The sequence below is a fragment of the Palaemon carinicauda genome, chromosome 18 (assembly GCF_036898095.1).
Source record: "Palaemon carinicauda isolate YSFRI2023 chromosome 18, ASM3689809v2, whole genome shotgun sequence".
NCBI classification, from domain to species: Eukaryota; Metazoa; Arthropoda; class Malacostraca; order Decapoda; family Palaemonidae; genus Palaemon; species Palaemon carinicauda.
The window spans coordinates 63650471-63672622 of NC_090742.1; the positions used below are offsets into that span (position 1 = coordinate 63650471).

The 22152-nt window shown below is 38.6% G+C and overlaps 1 protein-coding gene across 1 annotated transcript in view; it reads right to left on the bottom strand.

Moving 5' to 3' along the window:
- The window catches only part of LOC137657857 (uncharacterized), a 30012-nt gene extending 9248 nt beyond the window's left edge, over nucleotides 1-20764 (bottom strand). The window contains 12 exon segments of the mRNA XM_068392455.1: nucleotides 125-252; nucleotides 472-602; nucleotides 862-1135; nucleotides 1795-1943; nucleotides 2192-2396; nucleotides 2961-3005; nucleotides 4252-4344; nucleotides 4838-5023; nucleotides 5643-6050; nucleotides 8773-8948; nucleotides 13992-19596; nucleotides 19598-20764. Of these exon segments, the coding sequence (XP_068248556.1) occupies nucleotides 125-252; nucleotides 472-602; nucleotides 862-1135; nucleotides 1795-1943; nucleotides 2192-2396; nucleotides 2961-3005; nucleotides 4252-4344; nucleotides 4838-5023; nucleotides 5643-6050; nucleotides 8773-8948; nucleotides 13992-19596; nucleotides 19598-20641 (8444 nt within the window). The 5' untranslated portion in view covers nucleotides 20642-20764.
- Between the last annotated feature and the right edge of the window lie 1388 nt (nucleotides 20765-22152).

A 22152-nucleotide genomic window follows, 5' to 3' on the forward strand; every position in this document is an offset into this window, starting at 1 on the left:
TTTCGAATCCCTTAATTATTTAATTTAGAGATAGCTGAGAATGTTTAGTACTATTTTTCTCTTCCAAAGTAAGAGGATTCGTGTCCTTGATTCTAGTAACATCACTTGACTAAGTTTAACTTACTCGAATGAACAATCTTTCTGGAAATACTCTGCCAGCGAGACTCCTTTTTCATAATTGTCTGGGTTGTTGGTGCAGCGAGCCTTCTCTGTGTTATAATGGTGAGCACAATAACAAATGTTTTCCAAAACCTGAAGAAGAAATGAATATTTGATTGTTTTATTATAATCTATAAGGGGAAACTAAATATAATTACAAGTAGAATTCTATTAATCATAATTAATGAAAATATTCACTAGTTTTGCTTGTATCATCTTGAGAATGGATTATTTGTCTGAAAACCAAATTGAGAATTAAAAAATAAGCATAATGCAGTATCACTGAAGTACAGTAAATTAAACAATACTTACATATCTGATAATGTAACTTTCTACTTCATTGATAAGCGAGATGTTCCTCATATACAAAAACTGCCTAAGATGATCAAGGATTCTGTAACCTCCGTAAGGAACTCGAGAAACTCCTCCATCTACGATGTAACCTAATAAGGGAAACATTAATTAATATAATTTATAGATAGATAGATATATATATCATCTAAGTGTAAAGTACTGTATTATGTTAGTTTGGATAATTTGTCAAAAGCAATTTCAAATACTGTATTATAAATAAAAGATTATCATGCATGTGATTAGTTGCTTTTTTCACAATAAAAAAAAATCGCGACTGCATTTCTAAGTTTATTATCAGACATATATCTGAGATGAGCCCTTTGGATCAAGTTGGTGAATCTTACTTACCATCAATAACAGGCACAATATCTAGTCTTTCTCCAATATCAACTACAATACCGGAAGTAGCATTGTATGCATAGAGGGCCAAAATAGATTGATGGGTTAGGTTGACTGACTTGACACCATACTTGTCAAACAGAACCCTGAGAAGTTCTGCTTGGGTATTGGGGTTCAGTACTCTTGGAACAGAAAGTTGAACATTGTAGTTTTTGGGATCCACTTTAAGGTCGGCAAAGGCTTTCTGCAGGAGACTTGAGACCGCACTCAGGTCTACAGAGTACTGTAAAGTAAAATAGCTCTGCTATATTTTTATGAACATGTAAACACATCTTTAGGATGTGTTAAGAATATACCTGTCTTTCATGCTAAAGAAATTATGTTGCCACAAGTTGAGAAATGCTGTCTTTGACAAACCTGGTATAAAGAAGAAAGATTTTGTATTACAGTAATCTATACAAATGTACTTCAATAAGCTAATATTAATAGGATAAATTGAATATAAAAAAATACCAAGATGTTATTGCTAAAGTTGGAAACTTAAAAAAACGGGTCTAATTAGACTGCTCATTCCACAACCTATGAATTGCAGTGAAGCTATATTGTCCCAGGGCAATGATACAATATCGTACTCTGTAATATTTCTTGTTATCAAATGGTATTCTTATACTGAAGGACAGTACAAGATCCTAACAGAATATCTCAACACACACAACATACGATGAACATTTATTTGATGTCTCTTTCCCATGCTGTTCCTCAAGTTTCATATCTATATACAGTAATAGTATAATCTTTGTTATTTCATAAGAACAGCAGGTATTCATTAAAAATAAATACTGAATAATGAGCCAATGTTAAAGTTGTTTTGATCTCATGAGATCAAGTACAATAATACATGAATCTAAAAAAAAGCTATGTGGTTAATTATCACAAACTTACCTTTGAAATTTTGTGCGAGGGTCTAATGGGGAAGGAGATTGAGGAAACAGATCGTACATCTGGTGAGAGGGCATCAAAGCCCCAGATCTGACGTCTGCTTTCTCTCTCTGTTGCCACCACTGATGGTAAGAAAACTTGTGGAAGGGTGGCTGAAAGAGGAGGAAGAATATTATAACATTTTAGGAGACTGGAGATTATATTCCGTGTTATATAATAATTTGTTAAACAGAAAATATCAGCACATAGAAGTGTAAGACCTAATTTTAAGTAAGAAAAATTTATAGAATTGTGAAATATTACTGTTATTCAACAAGATTAAGACTACATTAGGCTGAAAAAGCTTATCATGATAACTACCTGAAATAACCATCCATTCCATCATCTTGATATAACCTACCTTGTGATGCCAGGACACCAGCTCTGACTGAAGAGGAACCCAAATCAATGATAAGTGTATCTCTAAGCATTGTAGGATTGGTTGGTATGGGCCAAGGCTGGACATACTGACTTGCAAAGTCCTCTACTGTATGGGTTTCTAAGGCACGTCGCCATCTCTCCGCCTCCTGCTTTGAACTGCATCTCACGACCACATAATGTCCCTTCTGCGGTGCACAAAACTTTTATGAGTATTGTATTGGGAATTAGGCTACATGGCCTCTAACAACTCATTCATAGCAAAGCACTCATAAAGCCAGTACCTCATAATTAGTCATATCAGATAGATTAACAAGAACAAAAGGTCTAGTCATATCAAATAGATTAACAAAACAAAAGGGTCTATAGTCAATAAGATTGTCAAAGAATTTATTGTAAATGTTCCTTAAAACATATCAATGTGACCGTAATATCATGGCTTGAATTGCATTCCAAATTCATAAAAGAAACCAAATTACCAGGTGTTGCAGACATACATTCATAAATAATTTTATTAAAGTTCCAAACAAAGATCTAACTTAACAATTAGGGTAAAAATAACACACTACACTCAGAAGTTAAACAAATGGACAGTATAGTACCAAAATATATGGAGTATAAAGAAGTAAAGTATTGTATTGAAAAGAATAAAAACATGACAGTACCAAAAATATGGAATTTAAAAAAGTAAAGTATTGGATTGAAAAGAATAAAAATATGACAGACAGAAACAGACCCCAAAGTAAACTTACCCCATCATCAATGCCGATCATTGCCCCAGCTTTAGAGTCCCTGCTCTGTACCCACCAAGACAAAGACGAGGAGATCGGTTAGTAAGTGAATAAGCGGACACTTCAACTGACAACTGAGGCAGTTGCAGACAAACAAACAAAGACATTTTTACACAAACAGATGTTTCAGAAGGATAGAATTCAAACAATAATAAGTTGCATGTATAAGATTCACTAACTAAGATGAGTTTAATTAGAAATTTATTTTCATTCTCTTCATTAACTTTAGCAGATGGTTTGGAAGAAAATTTTTAGCAATATTTCAAGGAAATAATTTAAAAATATACATATGGTAATGAGAAAAAAATAAAACATGCAGGCTATTTTTTCGAAGTTTCTAAAATAGTGTAGCACTTGCAACAGAATTAAGATTTTTTGTGCATAGTTAAAAGATTTTAGGATAAATTCTAGAATTCAAAAGCAATGTAGAAAAGTGCAAATACATGCAACGTTCAAATCAAGGACATAATAGATGATGATGAAAAAAAAACCATCATAAAAAACAGATATACTGAAGCACTACTCCACTACAATAATAAATAAAAACTGCAAGGGAAGCTAACTACATGACCATAAAGCCTTTAAAGTTCATAAAAAATAAGGTACAGTACTGTATCTAAAGAGTTCTGAAGTTGTCTACAGTAAGTAAAAGTTAGAAAGCCAATTTTTTGAAGCACCAGCATTAATTACATCGTATTTCTAGCTGTAATTTTTTGTACTGTACTGAAATAAAACTCTAAGATTTCAATTGTGTTCTAACTTTGAGCTTGTTTGTACTATGTGTCATGATTCCAAGGTTGATTTTATAGTATTTAAGTTACACTGTGTTTTGTGAGGAATAAAATGGATACACGTATTATTGCTGTAAACAGTAAATGTCGAGCAAGAGAACTCAATTGATACAATAATTTGAAATGAAATAGTACCCAGTATGGCTACAGATTTACAGATGACAAGCTTAGACTACTTTTAAGTGAAAACGAAGTTATGAAACAGATGTTCCACAAAACTTGTAATAGTCAGGCCCATAGTACAGGAAGACTGTCATATCTACAACATTTAAGTCTACATGTTTATTATAAAAAGCACTATAAGGAAAACAAATTTCTTACTAACATAATTACTGTACATTCCACCAGAAACCAAATAATTCCTTAAAAATATGTCTGCAGCTTCATAGTACAGAAAACTCTAAAGCATATAGCATACAGCATCAAGCACATGAACTTACAGTTACTGCACAATAACTTACCCCATCATCAACGCCGACCATGTTGGGTTCCATGCATTCTACTTTACCCCCCATGAGGGTCATCTTCATACTGGCTTTGTCTGCCTGTGGGTTCTGTAAATGGGGGAAGGGCAAACAATCATCAAAATTCAAAATTGTTAAAATACAGATCAAAACTGGCTGTGCTCCATGACACCTAAAAGCCATCTGTATATCTGTCTGTATTAATGCAATCATTTTCATACAAAAACTGTGAGATCTTTTACAGTTAGGATGATATTTATATAAATCATTGGCTACAATATAGATTACAGTTTGCACCAACTGATATTTAATAAGAATTATAAGTTTTTCAATTAGAGTTTTTTACGGTAAAGTACTATAATGAAAACAGCACATGACTAATGTATCGTTAGTTCACTTACATTAATTTAAAATTTCAAAGAACCTTTCTATCTGGAGCTTCCTTATCTAAAGGAGAATTTTAGTGAAAATCACCAGTGGCATTAACGCAGAAATTTTGTGAACTAATCAAGTTATAAATTGAATAAGGTACAAATATTATTTGGCACAGTAAATTCACTTCACCTCTCTCTCCCTTCCCTACCTGATAATAATAAAGAACACCATCTTTTGCCACAAAGTAACGTCTCTTCCAAGCATTCCAGAAAGTGGCCTTCTTCCTCCCGGATGGAAGTTTTTCCAAGTATCCTTCAATGTTGATGTAAGTTGTACCTTGACTATGGTGTTTTGGAGCTTCTGGTACATAATACAGACGCTTCAATAGAGAACGCTAGAAGGAAAATTGGAAAGATTAATTTCTCAAAAAATCAAAGGTTTAATCTTAATGTCCAGACAGTTTAGGGGTGAATGTAGTTCATTGAGACAGGCATGAACTTTTTTATGAATTGCCAAATCGATTTTATTTATGAGGAACTTATTGCCTATCTTGGTCTGAAATACAATATGAAGCTAGTTTTAAGATTTAAGAAATATGATTTACTGCTACCTTGCAAGGAGTAAAGCCAGTTGGGAAGTAAACCCAGGGTTGAGACTTAGTCTTTGGGTAAGCTTAAGATATGGCAGTCTAAGGGGGTCACATAGGGGTGTTACCCCTCCAGTAGGTGAGGATATAGCTGCTATGTTAGGTTAGGCGGTGTTCATGTGTTTGTTTCCCTTTTAAAGTATGGTTTTTAGGTCTTAACTTAAAATTTTACACCAGGTCTGACTCAAAGAACTACAAAGGCTTTGTGTTTTTAAACCCAAATTAACTTGTTCATAATAAAAATCAATAAAAGTATTAATTCATTTAAAATTTACTTGAACTAGTTTCCGTCATTTTCATAAGCAGTACACAAGAAACAGTTTATGCCAACACATCTACTTTATTTTAACATCCACATTTCACTTACTGGATTCCATCCGGTGGTTGAGGGAGGTTTGCTCATCAACTCTCGAAGTTCCTCATCCACCTTTTTGAACTGACTGTAGATGGGTTCGACTGGTTCATCCGGATCAACGTGCCTACTGTTTTCGATGTTTGAACTGTGGAGATTCTCAACAGAACCATTGGCAGAACTGAGGCTGTTTGTGCTGCTAGTCTTCTCTATAGAAGAACTAGCTACAGAGGAGTTTGAGATGGAAGATTTGCGGCTGAGATTTCCATTTGGAGTGCCGTTACCATTTGTATCTGCTCTGTTGTTGGTCTTGCCAGTCTCAAATTGGTTTCGGAGGGCTTTGACAGAGGGAAGGAACTTTTTGACTTTGGAAGGACTTGTTAAGGTGTCATTACCACTGGATGTCCAGTTCTTTATGTCAACCTGAAATTGAAAATTCAAATTCTAATAAAATTATTTTTGCAAAACATTATTTCTCAAATTAAAGCAACCTGTGTGACATCTTTTTTTAAGTTAAATAATATAAAAAAAAATACTTACACTTTTCTAAGGTTATCACAATAATAATAAGATTTACTACTGGTAAAGAAATTAAACAGTACATACTGAAATAAATTTACAACTATGTATAGCATACTTGGTTAACACCCTATAAAAAAATCCCTTGTAATGAACGCTGTATAATAACAAAACTTAAGTACTGTTAACCTGCAAAAGGAAAAATTAGCAACAAATGCAGTGCTCCCCTTGCAACAAACATATAATTAAATATTCAGGAAGTTATCTGGTAAGGGTGTTTGTCCGGCATCTTATCAAAATTCATCTCGAGACACTACAGTTACGTCACCCAAATTTCAAAGTTGTCAATTCCGGCTCTGCTAGAAAGATGAAGAGAAAACTTACACTAACCGGATTCTCGAATATTATAAAGCCGGATATCTCCGGCCAAATAAAGTTTCATGTAAATGTGTACAGCATATCGCTACCTCATTGCAAGAGGGTCGTAACTCCAAATTTGCTAGTTTTGAGTTATATGGTGTACAAGATTGCCGAATTGATTCTGCATCTTTTGGTAAAAGATTCGTAAATCTAGGTGAGATGGCACTAAGAAGATTGTGAAACATGATCAAATTCATTGGACTTAGCAACTTTCAAATGCGTCTCCTGAAAAATCAGGAATTTGGAGTTACGACCCTCTTGCAATGAGGTAGCTATTAAAAGAGGTACTGCCTATAATATGTTTTGCAGTGTAATTTTTTAACCTGGATCTTTCTTATCTACACCAATAACTAGGAAAAATCAATAAAATAGAAAAAAATATCAGTAAAGTTCAAGCTCTGTTTCCATGGAGAATGTCACTCCCTTGGACTTTGTCCTATTGGCCAAGACAGCCTCCCACGACCGCCACCACACACAGGATTAGGGAAGATTGCATCCACTTTCCCTGCCCACGCTAGACTAGTTCAGGAACTTCAGGTAATAAATGTTACATCTGCGCATGGTTCACAAGTATTGAAATATAGGTTGAAACAAAGAGACCTACCAGTATATATGTACATAAGATATCCATCTATCTTTATATCTAACTTTTCTCTCTCTCTTGGTTGTTAGGAAACTGGTAATAACTTGATTAAGGAAAAAGCCAATTAAACTTAATCCGTTAATTTACCATTAAGCAATTTACCAACTGCTTATTCAGAATATGAAAGACAAGCTGCCATCTTGAATAAAATGATATAAAGTTATTTACGAGTTATGAATCAGTATAGTAAACAAAGCCTAATTAAATATTAAATTTATCACCACTCCTAATGACAAATCCTTAAATTTCTAGAATATTTGGAAAGTTGGGAAACTTGTCGACTGTACAACGCAGTAACACGGAAAAAAAATCCCCTTCCAACCAAAAGAAGTGTTCATATGTGAACAGTTTCTTGAAGTTGAACAGCCCACATTGTCTCATCCCACACACATGGACTAACAACTTCTTACTTAACCAGTGGTAAACAATTTACAGTTAAGATATTGCTAAACACGATGACGACTAGTGAAGGGGTTTTTAACTTTGCTTGTTTGCTTGTGCAATGCTTTTAAACAGTGTTTGATACAATTATTTAATATCTATAGATTGTATTCTCTGAAAAAAATTATATACAGTTGAATAAGGGAACTTGGGCAACCATTATTGGTGGCAACTGCAGAATAAAAACAAACAATAATAATAATATTACTAACAAAAAACGATAAAAATAAACAACATAAAAGAGCATGCAGATATTTCATTTTATAAGCTAACTTACTTCGTAACTAAATAATTACAAAAAAAGGTTTGTAATTTATTGCGATGTATGTCCAGATGCACACCATCCATCTCTCTCTCTCTCTCTCTCTCTCTCTCTCTCTCTCTCTCTCTCTCTCTCTCTCTCTCTAAGGTCTATAGACCTAGTCTCTCTCTCTCTCTCTCTCTCTCTCTCTCTCTCTAAGGTCCATAGACCTAGTCTCTCTCTCTCTCTCTCTCTCTCTCTCTCTCTCTCTCTAAGGTCTATAGACCTAGTCTCTCTCTCTCTCTCTCTCTCTCTCAGGTCTATAGACCTAGTCTCTCTCTCTCTCTCTCTCTCTCTCTCTCTCTCTCTCTAAGGTCCATAGACCTAGTCTCTCTCTCTCTCTCTCTCTCTCTCTCTCTCTCTCTCTCTCTAAGGTCTATAGACCTAGTCTCTCTCTCTCTCTCTCTCTCTCTCTCTAAGGTCCATAGACCTAGTCTCTCTCTCTCTCTAAGGTCTATAGACCTAGTCTCTCTCTCTCTCTCTCAGGTCTAGAGACCTAGTCTCTCTCTCTCTCTCTCTCTCTCTCTCTCTCTCTCTAAGGTCTATAGACCTAGTCTCTCTCTCTCTCTCTCTCTCTCTCTCTAAGGTCCATAGACCTAGTCTCTCTCTCTCTCTAAGGTCTATAGACCTAGTCTCTCTCTCTCTCTCTCAGGTCTAGAGACCTAGTCTCTCTCTCTCTCTCTCTCTCTCTCTCTCTCTCTCTCTCTCTCTCTCTCTCTCTCCTTGGAAGCAAAACAAACACTCTTGCATCCCAAAAGCAAAAAAGAAATATCCCTGACTCCTAACAGAAGGCAGAGAAGAACTCAGGAGACTGCCGTTACCTTATTCGCCGAGGTCATCATGTTTCTCTGTCTCTGCCTGACTGTCTCGGGGTAGACTTCGATGCAGCGGTCCTGCTGGACTCTGGTGTCCTCCTCTCTCTTTAGGGATTTGTTATGTTCCTGTTGGCTGTTCTCCTCCTTCTCGGGGTCCACTGGCGGGCCAGGGGAGGGAGTGTCTGAAAAGAATGAAAACAGTCATTATATATATAAATTATCAACAAGTCTGAGAAGTTATTACGTGCGAAATAACAAAAAAACTGAAAATTATACTTAAACTACATTTTATACTATGCTGATAGACAGACAGAAAAGGTACTATATATCAAATTGATATAACATAGGTAATTAGGGAAATAGAGAGCAATTGGGTCTGCCCCAACCATCCTACGTTCTACTGAACTTTATTTTCCAAACATCCCGGCTATCACCTACACAAGTCCTGTACCCATTCTACAAAGATTAATTTGTAGCCTACGAAAAAATGGAACGAGTTGTTCATATTTAAATGAAAAATTACATAAGTTTGAATGGTAAATTGAATAACATAGGCATCAGGATTATTTTGCTTAAATAATAACAAACTTTAAGAAAGTTATATAAAATTGATGCATTAGGTCAATAAAATGTGTAAATGCAAGATGTTATGTAACGCATTCAGTTTTAAGTTACATGAAATCTCTCACGATAGAGAGAGAGAGAGAGAGAGAGAGAGAGAGAGAGAGAGAGAGAGAGAGAGAGAGAGAGAGACCGCATTCGTAGATAGTATAGTCCCATTTGTTAATATTCTATTCATTACTGACGAAATGGATTTCAGTAAAAGTCGTGACCAGGAACATTATTAATCTTACATTCGCTGGTAAGTTTAGTTACTTGGATAATTACTAAAAAAAAAAAAAAAAAAAAAAAAAAAAAAAAAAAAAAAAAAAAAAAAAAAAAAAAAAAACCCTTTACAAAAAAAAAAAAAAAAAATTTCTACCTCACTTGAACTAAAAGAGAAAATTTTCTGATCGAAGTTTATCCGTATATATGTCTAGAATAAAATTTTCACTAACGAGTTCATCTCCATTACAACTTAACCCAATTTCAACTAAATTTGCACAAACCTTCCATGGGTAAATGAGATTAAAGGTGTCCAAATGGAAGAACACACCCTTTTTCAAAGAGAAGAGATCTAAAACTTGTGAAACTAGGGACATTAAAACATTCAGTTATCTAATACTACGGGACTAGAAATGAACAAATTTACGTTAATTTTATTTTACAATGTAGATTAAAAGCTGTTAAAACTACGTCATATGGTACATGCATATGATAGGGGTCCTAGGTTGACACGGGAACATTTACGAAAGAAAACTTTCCAAAAATCTTTTAAAAAACAGTTTATAATTATCAAAACAATGGCTGAAGGCCTGATAGTGAGCCCCCTTTTAAGGTAGAACGAGTTACATCAGAATATGGATCAAACGAACAGTGGGCAAGAGTGCTCTTTAAACATCAAAAGGAAGTTATCAACGTGAACAATTAAGGTTTTCTTATCTTTTAGTGACTAAACGTCCCTTGCGAATATAAAGCCAATCCCAGACTATCAACCACTTATCACATTCTAAAGCCTGACTACAATGAGAATGTAATCTTAGTTAATTTTAGTATGAATCGTATAACAATTATCTCTGATTGACAGATACACCTGCCCATCATGAAAAAAAAAGATAATTATGTATCTGGTTCAGGGTCATGATATCGAGTTTTCCACGAACGACTCTCCCTACAGCCTACTGAACATTTCACATTTCCTTAATGTGAATGACATCAAAACATCAACATATTCAGAAACTGACCATACACATTATTTACACATTCAAGATGTCAATACCTTTCCTCACTATTCTGTTGGTGAATTTGAATCTTAATATCATGGTTGCAATGCAGCCTAGCAAATACCAGATGATAAATTATGTCTATGTCACTCAGCATGGATCGGATTAGACCTAAATTCGTCAATCAGTACAAAAAAAAAAAAAAAATCCGTAGGGTCTATATTCCGTAAATAAACCGAGTAATACGGAATAACGACACTGCTGGTATGTCACAGTATGTACTGTAACATGAAACTGGCATTCGTTATTAATTCTCATCCCTTTCCACGCCGTTATCGTGATATGGTGCTACGTTTACCACAAAAATTTGGGATGGAGGGGGGGGGGAGTGGCCCCAGGGTAGCCCGGGGGGGGGGAGGGGGGGGTTGGTGGAAAACACTATACGGGTTGAGGAGGGAAGTGATAATTTCCAGTTAGTCTATTTATTCATAATTTCTAATTATTACGTGCTACAAAACAGCATGGGTATGTATAATGTATATAACACTATGAAAATGTACTGCCCGTTGTTAAATTAAATGGTAGGCTAAAATATAAAGCGATGGTATAAATAGCTCATGTATAAAATAGACAAATTGGCTAGATATGTTGGGCAAAGCTGCACTGGTAACGACAACCCTTTAAACTGTATTATTACGGGGCTGTGTTACAACATAATAAATGTTCAATCGATGCAGTACAACTGTGTGTGTGTGTGTGTGTGTGTGTGTGTGGACACCAGCGCAATAGATTTCAATAAGCAATTAAATCATTACTCATTAGACAACTAACATATAACACTTCATTTATTTACAAAAATGAATAAACATACTCATGAGACAATACACGATAAGAACACCAATAACATAAGGAAAATAAGAACATACATACAGAATAAGATACCACAGAATAAGGTAGTTTTTTTTCTTTTTTTTTCTTCTATAAGATGCAAATACCAACGGCAGTATTCGACCTCGCCCAATCAAAGGTAACTGAATGTCAACCCAAACAAAGGAATGAGAAAACCATTCACTGGGTACTTGGGAAACGAAGGCCACCGGAAGTTAATTTGCAAAAAAAAAAAAAAAAAAAAAAAATCATATGGGTACGATCTAAGTCCTCTTAATACTATCTTGTGTATGTGAATCATAAGTTGGTATTCAGTTTTACATACTGAGCACCCACCAGAGAGAGAGAGAGAGAGAGAGAGAGAGAGAGAGAGAGAGAGAGAGAGAGCAAAAGCCAGTAGGAAATATTAAAATGCTTTAGTACCTAGCGCTTTCATGCTTTTTAATACACTCTCATTGTGCCCTGAAGTGTGTATTAAAACACACGAAAGCACTAGGTACTGAAGTATTTTATTATTTGCAACTGGTTTTTGATATGTATGTGTGTATGTGTATATATATATATATATATATATATATATATATATATATATATATAAAGTGTGTGTGTAAATGTACACATGCAAACTACAAATTCTCCAGATAAAAAAAGACCAAACTTGCGTCATGAGATACAATGGGCATACAAGGGTTGATACCTCGCGTCTTGAATAACAAACACTGAAATTTCTCTCTGGTGTGATCTTGTTTGATCCACCTAATTTTCTTGATAAAATGTTACAGCTTATATGAAGTATCACTGTTCATTTTGAAATGGGGTTGTTGAACTGCCATTGCTATGCCAATTTATAATTCAACTCAAACTGGTCTACTGTCAAATTTAAAATTCCTGATCGGTAAAGAAAATTATCTATAACGTGAAAGTGTAGTGTATAAAACAAGCCCAAACAAATTTCTTCACAGAATTAATCAAAACAAGAAAACTGCACTGAGAAATTATTAACTTCTCTTAAGAAAGACTCAAACTGGTCCGCTGACAAATTTAAAATTCCTGATCGGTGAAGAAAATTATCTATAACGTGAAACTGTAGTGTATAAAACAAGCCCAAAGAAATTTCTTCATAGAATTAATCGAAACAAGAAAACTGCACTGAGAAATTATTAACTTATAAGAAAGAATTTAACTATAACAAGCAAAATGAGACTGTAACATTTCCCAACTGTAATAAACCACAAAGAACTAATGATAAATCGCTTGAAAAATATATGAAAAGGATTACTTCAACAGCACAGACTAAAATACAACTTTTTACGGTTGATTGGATTCCATCTCGAATGTGTGATTAACCGGTTACACACGGTTATCACAAGCTCGGAGCTTCGAACGCAGGTTAAATACGATTTCGTAATGACCTTATCGACCCAAATATGATGGAATACAGATTGCTTCTCTTGCAAATATTCTTGCTTCACAATGGACTTAAGTGAAAGCTGAACAGGGTCAGTACCCTTTAGTTTCGGGTCTTGGGGTAAGAAATATACTTTATACATATATATATATATATATATATCATCAGCCATTTATATATATATATATATATATATATATATATATATATATATATATATATATATATATATATATATATATATACGCCATTGCTAGTTCAACGCGCGACAAAGGCCTCGGGCATGTCCTTCCGATTTCGTCCGTTTATGGTCTTTCCATGCCAGTCTATATACAAGCATATTTTCTTAGCTCGTTAATCCGACGCCCTCTCTTACTTTCACTGCTTCATTTGCAATCTTTAGGGACCCATTCTGTTATACTTTTTGTCCATCTATCAACTATCAACTGTCATTTTTATTATAAGTCTTGCCCACGTCCATATGCATATATGTATGTATGTTATATATATATATATATATATATATATATATATATATATATATATGTATGTGTGTGTGTATGTTGCATTTCGAATTAAACAATTATCTACATATTTCTTGAAGGAAAAATACATTTGTCTTAGTTACAGTAAGAGAATAATCACTAAACTTTGGAAATACAAAAAATAAAGCAAAAACATGCGTGTAATACAAAATGTATATATATGCAATCATATGATAAGATTGAATGCTTGCTTTCTTCCTGTGCTAAATGTCAGTGAAGTTTGAAAATGCCACTTGCCAAACAAGTAGCAATGGTGTGTTAGTAAACAGCAAAAGAATAGAAATTGTGGTTTTTATTTTTAGTTAAATATTACGTAAAATTCAGACCAGGAACCTCTACCGCAATATTTTTTAACTAAAATTGCTACTCGGGTCAAAGAAAAGGAATATGTTCTAACAACAATACAGAAGATTAAGAGAAAATAAAGGTTAGTCACCATTGCATACAATATAAGAAGCCAGAAATACAGTAATTAATGAAAAGATAAGACAGTTTAGTCATTAACATGAATTCTTCATTCACCAGATAACATATCACATACACAATGGTGACTCCATTTACCTTGGCTAATATCATCCATGGATCCAAACATTTTCCCTCGTAAATCTTCCAGGGACTGGTAGCCTTTCGAGTCCCTCCTCATTTGGGAGAAACCTCTATTCCAGTCTATCTGTCCCATGGAAAGATAAGATTTAATCTTTCTTTCTTTCAGGGACCCATATTCATTCCCCTTTCTCTCTAGATTTAATCGTCTTAGTGATAGAGGGGTAAACTGGGGTTCCTGAACTCCTTGCCTCTCGGCCCACGTTCGGAAGGCCACGTTAGGAGGCGTCCAAGGGACTCTGTCCCGTTCCAAGATCTCCTGCGCATCAGGGGCGTCTGTGGGCGTCACACCTTCGGGATCGTCAGTCGTCGAAGTCGTTTCGTCTTTCTGCGTCTCACTTTCTACCTGGTGAAGTTCTCCGTCTGCCTCCAAGTCACCTGAAGGTGCTATGGCAGACGGGGCATCGTGAGTTTCAACCAATTCATCCTTTGGCAATACGTCTTTTATATTCTCCGCAGTTTCAAGAGATGTTATTTCATTTTCTTGTTCTTTCACATCGTGAGTTTCAACCATTTCGTCCTTTTGTAATATGTCTTTTATGTTTTCCACAGTTTCATGAGATGGTCTTTCTTCTTCTTTTTCTTCTTCATGACATTCCATAGAGGAAATAGGTTTAGCGTCAAAGTCCTCCTGCAGAATTCCAACGCTGCTATCATTCAATATTCCTTTCCCCTTATCAGTTGATTGTGGGGACGACGTATCGGGAGTGCATGATGACTCACAAGAAAGTTTCGTTTCTTGAGTATTATCAGCCTCCAAAGTATTTTCATTTTCTACCATGCAAAGGGGCGTTTCTTTATCTATATCATTTTGTGAATTTAAAGGGACCTTTAAATCTTGTGACATCGCCGCTGAGTCGTTCATATCTACTGAACTGGGAGTTTGAGCAATACCTTCCTCACTTTTGACGATTTTAACAGAAGTGTCTGGACAGTTCAGAGCTACGGGGGATCCCCTTCTATTTCTCCTAGGCGGGGGTTGTGGTGGAGTCTTATCAACCACTCCTGGTGAAAAAGTTGTCAGGTTGCCTACTATACCTTTGGTAAATGGATTTTCGATCCTGTTATCCTCTTGCTCGTAATACTCCAGCGAGGAATAGAAAGAAAAGAGATTAGAGAAGCTCTCCGCTGAACCAGTTGATGGGGCTCTTGCGAAAGGCTCTGGATCGGGAATTTCCGATGGGTGGGAAGAAGGTAAGGTGAAATCGTAGATGTCCTTCTGCTTTCGGGAAAACAGGTAAGGGAAACAGGTCGAAAGGGCGTCGTCGTTAGCGTCGGAACTGCTGGAAAACTTCCTGGCCAGATGTCGAGGCAGAGATAAATAGTGCTTTCTCATAGACGCACTCTTCCTCCTGAAAGACTCGCTCAGTTTCTTGTTCTTAGACACTTCGGTCACGGCAACGGGGCCGTGACTGGGCGTGTGCGGACTGATGGAAACTAACTTCACCCCGTTGGAGGGAGCGCCTTGTATACCTACGAACTTCGGGGTTTTTAAATGCCCCTGCGGAACACGATTGCTATTAAGAATAGATGTCCTGTCACTGATGCTGTGAGGGCGACATGTGGCCGTTGATGCCGATCGTCCGACGGCTTTTCTGGATTCAGAAGTAGGCTGGCGTCCGGGAGGCGTTACGCCCGTCAGCGTTTTAGGGCGTCGGGGAAGGGACTGGCAGCGACGGTAAGTTCTCGGTGGGACCTTTGGAGGAGACCTTTGGTCCTCGACCTCCTGAGGGGGAGTAATAGTTGTTGCAAATTGGATTCGTCGACTCTCTTTAATCGTATTGAAGGAATGGGATCTCTTCTTTCTGGTTGGTGGGCGGGGGCAGGATACCTCCTTGTTTTCTATTCCATTTCCTATACTTGGGTAATTTGTATCAACAGCACTGACAGCCGAATGGCCCAAAATCTTTTCTTGTGCGTTAGTGATATCTCGCAAGACACTATTGTCGATAACTGCTGTCTTGTGACACTCTCCTTCTCCTATGTCTTTTGTAACTGGTTTGTCACGAATATTATCACCGCATTCTGTCGCCCCTCCCGTAGGGTAATGAGAAATGTCACAAACATCTTTATTATTCGAAGCGTCAGGTTTTGCTTCATCCCTTATGCATTCGTCCTCATTGCCATTGGATCTGGATAATTTGCGCGCCCTCAAAGGAGAGTCTAGATGCGATTCCCGAACAATAGAGGCCACTATTGCCGAGACCTTCGTGGGGCTAGAGAAAGTAAGAACAGCATCTTCCCCTTTCCTATCAACTTCACCTTGGTCGTCCGTCGCCCTTTCTATGCGTGACTCGATAGCAACCGTTTCGTGTGCGTCATGTGACGACCGTATCTCTCCATCGCCGGAGGAATTAGTATTCAATTCAAATTGCTGGCTACCTGGATCACGAGGATTTGGGCCAGTGCCAACTCGTTCACCCCGAGCCTCTCCGGGGGTTTCAGCACTGCATGAACTTGACCCACTATAGCTCGTAATGGCGCTGAGATGCTGAACATCAACACGTCCAGCAATGTTTTCTCCATTCTGATTCTCTTTACTCATTCGTTCTATCTCCTTTTCAAGCTTCTCTCCGTTTTCCATATCTGCTTTGGTCGCGACAGTTTCGCTTCGGTGGGTTTTTTTAATTTTTCTTGGCGGTGACATGGGACTGTGTCGCTTTCTTCTAGGTTTGATGGGCGATTGCGCCAGATCTGTGCCGTCAGGATGACTTTTTGGGTTGTTAAGTAAAGGCGGAGTAGCCACATATGTTCTATTTTCGCTGGAAAATCTCCTCAAAAATAACCTCTTGGGCTTAGCCGGGGCGAGTTCCGGTACGCAGATTTCAAATTCGTCACCCGTCAAATACTGATCTTTTCCAAAACTTCCAAGGCACTTTTCTTCACTGGCTCTTTCTTGATTTTTATGCTTTTGACCAATATTAACATTCAATCTCTTGCATTCTTCGGCCACTAAAGCAGCTGTCCGGTAGGTCGACGATTCTCGAACGGGTGTCTTTCGTCTCGACTTCAAATCCGATCCATCACTTTCCTCAGATTCTCCATCCTTAAATGGAGATCCCGAGTCTCCTAAAAGGCTATCATGGCCGATTAAATTCTCGCAACAAACGCAGACGAGCCTAGAGACTCCCCCCGGGGGGAGACGCAGGTCCTCGGCAACTTCCTCCTTGTACTGAATCGAATCAATGATAGGCTGTTTTTCTTTACCTATTGAAGCTGTGAACGATGACGAAATGACAGTTTTGTTTATTTCTGTGCAAGGAGTTTTGTTTACATCTGTGCAAGGAGTTATGTTTACTTCTGTGCAAGGAGTTTTGTTTACTTCTGTGCAAGGAGTTTTGTTTACTTCCGTGCAAGATTCAGATACGATTTTACCCTCAATAGGACTCTCACTTACAGACATCCTTAGCTTTTCTTTCTCACAATTAACGCAAGGGGTACATTGAACAGAGCCGCCATTCTCGCAACAACAGTTGTGATCACCAATTACATTATTATTTGTCATAAATTCTTCATAGTGTCGATCTGAAAGTGCATCAGCTTCAATGCTGCTAACGTCAATACTTTCTGATCTCACAGAGTTAATGCTAGCAACAAGAGCTTCGGTTTGATGAAATGAAAAATCCTCAGCTTCAGTATTGCTGTCATCAGCAATAGGAGCTTTGGTGTCTCCTTTCTCCAATGAAGAGTCTTTATATTTGCTCTTACAATCATCCCCATCCTTATATGGTACCCGGCTGGTGTCATAAGAACCGGAATACTCTGGGTCAAACGGCTCAGAAGCAACGTCATCGTCATCCTTCATAACATGGCAATCAACGGAATCATAATTTCTAGTATATTTCGCCTTTTCTATGCTACTGTCATCTGAAGGGCAATTTCCCTGGCTACTGCCATTCTTTTCGTCCTCAGAGTCGCTCAAGTTAACTTCGGCAATGTTAGCGACGTCATGATGTCCGTTACTGGTAAGATGCGAATCCTGGTTGCTGATGTAAGTGACATCAGTTTCGGTATCGCTCTGGAAGGCTTCGTCGTCGCTAATGTGGGTGTTGTGGACGCACGTCACCTCCAGGGTATTCCTGCAACAATCGTTGCTACCCGCGGGACCGCTGCAACAATCCGAACCAATGACGCACGTAGAGCTGTCATTACATTCGTAATGATCTCGGGTCGTGATGAAGGTATCGGTTGAATAGAAGTCTTCATCACTGCCGTAGTTTTCATCGGCAGCAGTGACCACGATTGAAATATCAAGGGCGTCTTCGCTTGTACAATTTGTGGTTGCAGGATCGTTTGCAATCTCTTGCGCAATTTTGGAATCCTCGCATTCGTTACTCACATCATTCGACTCAACATTATCTGAACAGGATTTAGTTAACTGCGGAGTAGAGTCCCTATCACCACGAAGATCACCCCTGTTTTCCTTCAATTCGAGGCTAATTTCATCTCTTTTCATGATAAAATCACGAGTTTCATGTTCTTTCTCGCAATCAAATCCACTGTGCTCGAATATACGTTCGTCTTTATCACTAGTGGCTCTCCTATCACTATCGTTGATATTCTCTGCGGATTTCCTATCATCAATATCACTACTACTGCACTCCATTGTGTCACTGATATCAGGCGATGCTTCTTCAATCAACGGACTATCATCATCTGCGCAAGCATCACTCACGCTCCTATCACGAGGAATACTTTCCATTCCTCCCTTATCAACCGAGAGACTGGGTTTTTCACTTTCATTCGCCTCCTTCAACGAGTCCCTTTCATCTCCAACATTCTTGAATACAGGCTGGGACGTATGACACCCGTCCTCCTCCTCCTCCTCCTCCATCTCCTCCTCCTCTCCATCCCCCTCATCACCAACAAACACACTGTCACGGGAGAACAAATCAGGATTCTCCTCTAGGGAGTCCTTCCTGAAAGATCTTATCTCTTCCTCCTCAACGTCGCTCAAGCGGGACTCTGTCATCCTGTACGAGTCCGTGTCCTCGTCGGACGAAACCTCGAACTCGTAAATGGTCGACAATATTCTCTGGCCTGTTAGCAGGTCGAAGTACACCTCCCCACTGGACACCCCCCAAGTGGCGTCATGCATCTCGTATTTGTAGTCCATGAGACCATGATGATTAAGCTTGGAGGTCACGTCGCCGAACGGAGGTACGACTTGCATAAAGAATTCGTCGTCCTCGTCGTCGTAATCTGAGGGGAGGTGCAGGGGACTATGGGAGGAGGGCAGGGCGAAATTGGGGTCCTCCAAGGGGTCCTCTAGGATATTCCCCGACTCCTCCCTGTCCTTCATGATCTTGCGATGCAGTTCGAAGTAAGGGTCTTCGAGAAATTCTCTGTTTTTCATCAAGCACGTGTTGTAGGAGTCGTTGATTTGGGGGTCGTAGATGTAGGCGGCGAGTTCGTCTTCGTCAGTATTAAAAGAAGCGTCTGTGTTTTCTTTTCTCTTGGGCTCTTCAATGAGCATAACCATTTTCTTACCACTACTTTTTGGCCCTCTACACTCACCAACGGTTGCTTTAGAATCGGGTACATAATGCCCCTGTTTTCCAGGGGTTAAACTCAGCAATGCCACTAACATTTCCCTCGAAGGCAGAATTAATGTAGAAATCACTCGTAACAGAATCGTACCAAGATAGGTCGACCGAATTTGATCTTTGCTGACTAGATTGATTGTCGTCTTTTAACTTTATTGGACTAGACGCTTCGACAATTTCCGAATAAAATTCACTTTCACTCACAATTTCCAAAGCCCCTTCACTGCTTGTACAAGCATGACGACCCCTACGGCCTTCTGATTGTTCGATACCGTTAGTCTTGTCGATAACCTTTGACCTCGTTTCCACTAATCTGTCCTCTCCCGTTTCCACTGAATCGGACGCATCGGAATCGAGCAAATCGTGATCGTAAATCCCACTGTCTGTCATTAGGGATTCATGCTGACCGTTGTGTGGGATTCTAGGACACCTAACTGGTCGCTGGCCCTCGAAAAGGGGCTCCTCCTTGACCTCCGTCGGACTGTCCTCCAACGAAGGAGTGGAGGTCGAGCTGTGCATGTCGGAAGTCTGACTGTAGGGACTGTAAGACCTGACATCCCGCCGAACGGGAGAGCAGTCTTGAAGGGAAATGGGATAATCCCTCAGTAGGGGAGAGTTCTCTGAATGGAAGGAGGAACTGGGGGCAGTCCCCTTGACCAGTGTGCTTGCAATCTCCATGTGTCTCATAGGGCGGATGTCCGCCTTAATAACCTGTTGAGTCTTACCTTCACCGTCGAGTTTCTCTGATTTCTCTTTAGTCTGTGAGGAGGAAAATTCCACTAGGATCTCTTCCTCCTCCTCCTCTTTCGCTATCTCCTTTAAAAGACACTCTTCTCTGTTCTCCTCCTTCGGGAGGTTAGCTGCTATCTCGGTATCTACACCAGGAGGTTTTTGATCGGTTTCTATCATCTCAACGGGAACGTTATTAGACATTGAAGGGTGACCTTGATTCGGATGAAAAAACAAATCCCCGGATTCGAGATCTCGGTCATTTTTTAAATCGCTCGTCTCTGTGTAAAATTTATGTTGAAGGTCAAGTACACCAGCAGCCAAATGGAGCATAATCTAACGGAAGTTTCTATGTTAAAATTTGTTTTTTAATACGTGGAATATTAATCTTGAAATTCAACAAATATATACGAGATTAATATATAAATAATATTAACAATTAAATGAAACTAAGATTTTAAATTCGTTAAAAATATAAAACAAAAAAACGTGACTAATGGTAATGTGAATTCAAAATATTACAGGGTAATGTTACAAATACGAAATTATATCTTTTCAACTGCGCACGATATCACTCAAAAGAAAAATCCAATACTGAAGTGGTGGACTGAATTCTATCTAGTCCAAGTAGCTCAGGCAGACACTAAAATTCACTGTAATTACCCAACCTTCCTTAAGCAATGACGTAATGTTTCTTTTAAGAGCAACACATTAACAACAACTTTTAGAAAAATCCTTTAAACTTCGTTCAATGCTACGATGCTTCCAAAATGATAATGAATCACGAGCGAAAAGAACAATGAAACAGCTGTTGGTGATAACCGATTGTTTAAAAATCTAGATATGTATTTAAATAACTTAAAAACTTTTGTGTGAATAGAAAGTTAATGAATCGCCTTTGAATCAACGTGGTTTACCCTCCTGGTAAGAATGAGACGACGGAGAAGAGGAGAGACAGAGAGACACACACACTGACTATGAGTATCTTTTATCACAAACACGGGAGAAATTATAAGCTTTATCACGTCAGAGAAAACCAGAAGGGGGTTTCGTCCGAGACTCCGCAATAATGAGAAGCTTTTCTCCTCACCTCATTACCGAAACGAGACGAGAATGATAAAACACTAAACTAGTTTATTCTGAGGGGTCGCTTATCAAGGCATCCCAACGTTCCACGACGAAGGATGGGACGGTGGAAGGGGTCCACATACGAAGAAATGATCAGATTCCATCTTTATCTTTCCAAAACAACTGTCACTAAATACCACACAAAGGAAAGGAAAAATCAAAACACCAAAATATCACTTGAAGATCCGATCGGTCGGAGTTCACTGCATGCTCGCTCCTACGGAGATAGGTCAGACGTCGGAGACTGGCACTGCGACACACACACACACACTCGTCAGTAGGACGGGCCAGGGAGGTGGCGTTGGTGGTGGGTCAACAGGCGTCCTCCTGGGTATTTGGGCAGTAGAGAAGTAGGTAAAGGGTAAGGGGTGGCAGGGGAGGATGATGGGTTTGCTATTCACTAGCCGGACGTCAGGTTCGCATGACCAACACACCACCACAACATCAAGTGATCAACTACCCTCCCTCCATTCGGGGCATCGTGGCATACACAACTTCTTCCAGTTGCCAGCCCACCCCCCTCTTCTCCCTCTCTACTCTCCCTACCTGCCTCATTCCTCTTCTCCCTCCTACATTGAAGGGCATCGAGATGCCTCGAGACGAGAAAGGGGGGTGGGGGGTAGGAGGAGTGTTGAGGAGGGAGGGAGGAGCTAAGGAGGTTAAGCAAGAAGGAGGAGGAGGAGGAGGAGGAAAGGGAGGAGGGGAGGGGCGGAGGA